The 7,026-nt window shown below is 46.0% G+C and overlaps 1 protein-coding gene across 8 annotated transcripts in view; it reads left to right on the forward strand.

Annotated features, from left to right (window-relative positions):
- Positions 1–7,026, forward strand: part of LOC144983678 (NACHT, LRR and PYD domains-containing protein 12-like) — a 128,325-nt gene that overhangs the window by 58,646 nt on the left and 62,653 nt on the right. Inside the window, exon 11 of one of the 8 annotated variants that reach the window (XM_078930726.1) lies at positions 283–4,171. The exons of the other annotated variants lie outside the window; for them this stretch is intronic. Coding sequence (XP_078786852.1) covers positions 283–289 — 7 coding nt within the window. The 3' untranslated portion in view covers positions 290–4,171. Of the gene's footprint in view, positions 1–282; positions 4,172–7,026 lie in introns of those variants that run through there. 8 annotated transcript variants of the gene reach the window in all.

The raw sequence follows: 7,026 nt of genomic DNA on the forward strand, positions 1-7,026 counted from the left end.
CTTCCAGATGTTTGGTCCTAAAGTTAGTCTGAGAGCAAAGATGCAGAGTTTCCTGTGAAGCTGCAGCTTCTCAGTGAAGCTCTGAGGAGAATGATGACAGGCTTCAGGACAACAGTCAGCCAATCAGAGCAGCAGAAGCTCCAACAGGTGAAGATGACAGGAAGCTGCTGCTCTGAACAGGACTGAAGCTCCTGCTGCTCTTTCTGCTGCTGTGCTGCATCACTGACTGACAGACCAGGATCAGGAGACACTCCTTCATCTCTGTCTCTCTACTTTCTGCAGCTTCTGAATCTGATGTTCCTCCTGGAGGAGCAGAGAGGAGCAGCAGCAGCAGCTGGTCTGCAGAGATGTGGTGACTGGACGGTGTTCCTGGGAGGTGGAGAGCAGAGTGATGGAGGAATCAGAGGAAGTGGAGATGAGTGTCAGAGCTGCAGCAGGAACTGATCTGAGATCAGCTCCACTGTCTCTCAGTTATGGTGCTGCAGCTCCCCCAGTGGACTGATGGAGAACTGCACTTCCTCTAATTCTAACTTCTGAAACGTCACTATGGGGTCAAATTGTGAAGTTTGGTCGTTTCCTGCAAATAAACACTGATATGAATTTGTAACAACAACCAGTAAAAAGCTGGTAAACTAACCTGGCTCCAGTTAGTTTCCATTTTAAATAAAAAAGTTTCCTCTTGGTTCAAAGTAAACCTGGACGGTTTCTCTAAACTGATGTGGATGGAGGCCCTAGCTCTAGCTGGAAACACTGCTACAACGTGAAGGGGATTGTCATGGATGGTTACCTCTCAGGTTGGACACGCCCCTGACCAGGTGCCAGTGGTTGTATTGATGATTGAGGATCAGATAGAAGAGTTGGAGCAGCATAGCAGCCCCAGTCTGCAGTCTAACAGTGGTGACATCAGGCTGGGCTCATGGGCTGATTTGGAAGAGAGAGAAACTGTCATCTCCACTTCTTTGTTTTTTCTATACACATTTATCTGAATTATTTCACTTTTTTACGTTTTCTAAAGTCATTTGATGCTGCAGCTACCAGACAAAAACCAACAGAATAAAACAATAAAAATGTACAAATGTATATGAGAGTCCAACCCCTCTCTAAGGACTGAGTTTCAGAACCCAGGCTATGTGTGGAGGTGAGCCCGACTATATCTAGACGGGATCTCTCAACCTCTCGCACCAGCTCAGGCTCCTTTCCTCCCAGAGAGGTGACGTTCCATGTCCCAAAAGCCAAGTTCCATGACCGGGGTTTGGGCCGCCGAGGCACCCGCCCTCGACTGCCACCCAAACCACAATGCATCGGCCGCTTTTGAGGTCTCCTACGGGTGGTGGGCCCATGGGAAGAGCCCCGGTCACCAGGCCTGTGAGCCCCAACCCCGGGCCTTGCTCCAGAGTAGGACCCGGGTAACGCCAATCCGGGCAACGTAATCGGGTCCTTGCTGTTTCCTTTCATCAGGAATTCTAAATTGCTCTTCGTCTGGCTCGTCATCCAGGACCGGTTTGCCATGGGAGACCCTACCAGGGGCTTAAGTCCCAGACAGCTTAGCTCCTGGGATCACTCGAGCTCTCAAACTCCATCACATTAAGTTGGGGGTTCACGGGGGATTAGGAGGCAGGAGGTCAATGATCGACTTTGTAGTTGTTTCAGGCGACCTTCGGCCTTGTGTCTTGGACACTCTGGTGAAGAGAGGGGCGGAGCTGTCCACTGATCACTACCTGCTGGTGAGTTGGATTCGCTGGCGGGGAAAGAGGCCGGAAAGACTTGGAAGACCCAAACGTACTGTGAGGGTCTGCTGGGAACGTCTGGCTGAGCCCTTCCCGTTAGGGAAGTCTTTAACTCCCACATCCGGGAGAACTTCAAACAGGTACCGAGGGAGGTTGGGGACATTGAGTCCGAGTGGACCATGTTTTCCACCTCCATTGTCTCGGCTGCTGCTCAGAGCTGTGGTCGCAAGGTCTCTGGTGCCTGTCGCGGCGGTAACCCCCGAACCCGGTGGTGGACACCAGAAGTAAGGGATGCCGTCAAGCTGAAGAAAGAGTCCTACCAGGCTTGGCTGGCCTGTGGGACTCCAGAGGCAGCTGATTGGTACTGGCAGTCAAAGCGAGCTGTAGCCCGGACTGTTGCGGATGCAAAATCTCGGGCCTGGGAGGAGTCCGGTGAGGCCATGGAGAAGGACTATCGGTTGGCCTCGAAGAAATTCTGGCAAACCATCCGCGGCCTCAGGAGGGGAAAGCAGTTCTCCGCAGGCACCGTTTTCAGTGCAGGTGGGGGGGCGTTGACCTCGACTGGGGACATTGTCGGGCAGTGGAAGGAATACTTCGAGGATCTCCTCAATCCCACTGACACGCCTTCTTTTGAAGAAGCAGAAAATGAGGACTTTGGGGGGAGGCTGTCTATTACCCGGGCTGAAGTCACTGAGGTATTCAACGAGATCCTCAGTGGCAAGGCCTTGGGAGTGGATGAAGTCCGCCCTGAGCACCTCAAGTCTCTGGATCCTGTGAGAGTGTCTTGGCTAACATGTCTCTGCAGCATTGCGTGGCAGTTGGGAACCGTAACACTGGACTGGCAGACAGGGGTGGCGGTTCCCCTCTTTAAGAAGGGGGACCGGAGGGTGTGTTCCAACTACTCCTCACCCTCTCTGGGAAAGTCTATGCCAGGGTACTGGAGAGGAGAGTCCATCCGATAGTCGAACCACAGATTCAGAAACATCAGTGCGGTTTCCGTCCTGTTCCTGGAACAGTGGACCCACTCTACACCCTATCTAGGTTGCTGGAGGGATTGTGTGAGTTCGCTCACCCAAACCATATGTGTTTTGAGGATTTGGAGAAGGCGTTCGACCGCGGGGGCCCTTACTGAGAGCTGTCCGGTCTCTGTATGACCGGAGTAGGAGCTTGGTTCGCATAGCCGGCAGTAAGTCAGACCTGTTCCCGGTCCATGTTGGACTCCGGCAGGGCTGCCCTTTATCACCGGTTCTGTTCATAGTTTTTATGGACAGATTTTGTAGGCGCAGCCAGGGGCCGGAGGGGATCTGGTTTGGGGACCTCAGGATTTCCTCTCTGCTTTTTACAGATGATGTTGTCCTGTTGCCATCTCTCGGTGGTGGTGTGTCCCTGTCCCTGTCCCAGGTGGAGGAGTTTAAATATCTTGGGGTCTTGTTCACGAGTGAGGGAATACCGGAGTGTGAGATTGACAGGCGAATCGGAGCGGCGTCCGTAGTTATGCAGTCGCTGTATCGGTCTGTTGTGGTGAAGAGGGAGCTGAGCCAAAAAGCAAAAAAAGCATCTCTCGGCTGGCCTGGGAATGCCTCGTAGTCCCGCCAGAGGAGCTGGAGGAAGTGGCCAGGGTGAGGGAAGTCTGGGCATCTCTGCTTAGACTGCTGCCCCCGAGACCTGGTCCTGGATAAGCGGAGGAAGATGGATGGATGGAAATGTATATGAAATAGACATTAAAAACTAGTTTGAATGATGTTTTTCTGCGAAAAGTTGATTGAATTAGTGATGAACAGAAGCACAAATACAGAAAGACATCCTCAGCGGGGGGGTTACCAGCAAACAGCACCTTTAGCCAAAATAGATCCAGATGTGAGAATCAAACACTCCTCTACACACTGAAGCAAGCAGCTCTACAAAAGGTTCTGGTTCTGTTTGGAAGAGGAAAAATCCCAGCAGAACTTTAGTCATCAACAAGTTTAGGAAAACGTCTCTGCTGCAGAACACAGGAGAACCAAACCAACTCATGTGTCTGTGTGGGACTGGAAGTTCAGAAAAGTCCTCATGGCTTTGAGATGCTTTTTGGGAACAAACAGATCCCAGAGTGGAAAGCCCACACCATGACAGCGCCGCCTCCTTTAAGGCTGGAAGCTACATCTCCAAAATACACTTTGGTGGCTGTTTTGGAGCAGATGAGAACTTTTTCAGACGGTAAAAACGTCTGCAGCTAGAAAAGTACAACTCTGTTGGACGACGTGCTTTTATTTTGAAAATTACAATGACATGGTTTCATTTAAAGTAGATTTATACATGTGTGTATTTGTTATTTACAATGATGTTCTTATTGCAAACCTGAAAGTCAATCCTTGGAAAATGGCATCATGTGAAATAAAGTTTGTGAAAAATAAATAAATAAATAAATAAATAAATAAATAAATAAATAAATAAATGAAAGCAGACACAGAACTCTGTCTGCGGGATGTTTGTGTGCATTTATACATGCCAACATATCCCAGAATTCCCTGGTTTCAGCGCCATCATGTTTTAAAAACAACTTTATTCCACCAAAAAGCAAATAAATCCAGTAGAAAACATCAAACTAAAGCTTGGTGGGTGATGCTAAAGCTGCTGACGCCCTCTTTTTATATTTGATTATTATTGAAATATAATCATTACAAACTCTCAGACACAACCACACAATGATGCAAGGCACAGCTCTACACACACAAAACAACGTCTACATGTCTAAAAATCTAGAAATCTTTCAGCATCAATGACATTTCAAGGCATTTAACAGTCTGGACTCTAGATCAGTAACTATTCTGGAGCAGATTTCCAAATGTCATCAATAAAGGATTTGAGTTCTGAATCCATTCAATGAGGAGAAATACAGTCTGACTTCAATTTCAAACACAGTCAATTCAGATGATCTGTTTTCATTTGGATGCATTTCTTTCATTTTGGGGACTACGGGCCATTTGATGAATTTCCATAGTTGATCACCTGATGTGTCTGTTATTTTAGATTGATGATCCTTTACTGTTAAAGTCATGGTAGAATTGACCTTTAAAGGATTTGTTTACATATTTATCATCACATTTTTCAGTGAGTTTTATTTCATCTATGACTAAATTTGGTAGTTTAATTTGAACATTGGAAGACAATATTCTATTTCTTATTAAATGGATTAAAGCAATTGGAATTTCTCTGCAGGTTTTCTGAAATTCCTTGGTTGAACATTAAATATCAAATTGACTTTTGAAGTCTCTTCATTGAAGAATTTCTCCATTTGAATCAAGAACATCGTTTCCAAAATGATCTTGAGGTCAAACCAATTCTGCTGAAACATTGTCTTCCTGTTTGTGGTCATTACTCTGTTGTTCCACAGGGGGGCGCAGTGAGGTGAAAACTAGGACTACATAGCATTTTCCACTGGAAAAGTACTTGTTGGTGAAATTCTGAAATCTTTAGAGGAAGTTTGGAAATTTCAAAGTCACATCAACAAAAAATCTAATCCAGCGACTTTTTTGAAGATGATTTGGGGAAAATGAAACCAGAATGATTCAGGATTAGCTATAAAGTCTTTAAACATTTGATTCTAAAAGTTCCAACCATTGATTCTAAATCAATCGTCTTCACACCTCCCTAATTATATTCCTGAATTAATGGAGATTTTCTGATGAAATGGGTCTTATTTCCCCAAATAAATGTATAAATAATTGAGTATTTGTTTAATTCTTTGGATTAATGTAGAGAGATTGTCACGGATATATTAATGTTGAAATTCCTTCTGATTTGGAGAACAAGTTTCCTCCAAAAATGGTTCAATCTCTGATAAACTGCAGCAGCAGATCACAGCAGCAGGTGGCAGACATTACCCATAATAAGCAAACTGAAAAGAGGAGACTTTTTGACGTGGTATTCTAAAGCAGGTTTTGGTAAAACGTGATAATTCTCTTTTTTAGCGTAAAGCTATTCAAGTTATGAACTGACCAATCAGATGCTTCAATAAAAGTAGGTGGAGCCTGCTGGCCCCCCACATCTAACATTGAAAACGTTTGACAGATTTCGAGTAGCCCGCTTTCAAGTGGTAGGGGCGTGGCCTTCCAACAAGCTCACTCCTGATTGGCCAAAAAGTAGTTGTGGTAGAAGCCTTGACTCAGACCGACTCGGACCAATCAGTGCTACGACTTGGAGCAGGAAGTGAACCATCTTCATGGTGATGTCACACTCTGAAAGCTCTTCATGAACACTTCAAACCATTTCTTGGAGGAAACATTGAAGATTGTTTCTAAGAGTGATGCTGAAAAACTCATCCATGCATTTGTTACGTCGAGGCTGGATTACTGTAACTCCTTGTTAGCAGCGTGTCCTAAGAGTTCCTTAAGAAGTCTCCAGCTTGTTCAGAACGCAGCTGCTAGATTGTTAGCAGGAACTAGCAGAAGAGATCACATCACTCCTGTGTTAGTTTCACTTCACTGGATCCCAGTTGATTCCAGAATCAAGTTCAAGATCCTCCTGTTAACCTATAAGGCCTTACATGGAATGGCCCCGTCCTATATTAAGGACCTCATAGTCCCTTACCATCCAATGAGAACACTTCACTCACTAAATGCAGGACTGCTTGTGGTTCCTAGAATTAGTCAAAGTACGGTTGGAGGTAGAGCGTTTAGCCACCAAGCCCCTGTCTTATGGAATAAACTCCCAGCTCATGGAAGAGAGGCCGACTCAGTTTCTACATTCAAAGTTAGACTGAAAACATTCCTCTGTGGACAGGCTTATTGTCAGACTAGTTAGTATTCAGAGATTATTTAACTTAATGTTAATTTGTTTAAATTAAACTTAATAACTATTTCTTTTAAAAGGCTGCTAGAAGTTGAAGCTGGGGTAACTATGGTGCACTGGGGTTCTGTCCTCTTTCCTTTTTTACTTCTACCCTTCCTCTCCTCTATTCTTGATCATAATTTATCATTTAGTTCTCCATGCCTCTGTTTGGTGCAGTGCGATTCATGTATTGTCCCTCTTTTCCTCTCCCCTCCTGGGGAGTGGGAGTGCTTCCAGACTCCAGTTGGCTCATCCGTGCTCCAGTTCCTGACCGTTTACCTCGCCTTTGCTCCTGCTCCTACACCTGGCTGTGGATCCTGCCTCTGGCTCATCTCTGGCTCGTCTCTGCTCTGTACCTGACCGAGTACCTCGTCTCTGCTCCTGCTCCTACACCTGGCTGTGGTTCCTGTCTCCGGCTCGACTCGCGCCTTTGACTGTCCCCACAACCACGGCTGGATGAAGCTCGTCTGCTGGACTTTTATATATGTAG

Source organism: Oryzias latipes, chromosome 2 (genome assembly GCF_053564925.1).
Source record: "Oryzias latipes strain Hd-rR chromosome 2, Olatipes_Hd-rR_3.1".
Classification (NCBI taxonomy): Eukaryota; Metazoa; Chordata; class Actinopteri; order Beloniformes; family Adrianichthyidae; genus Oryzias; species Oryzias latipes.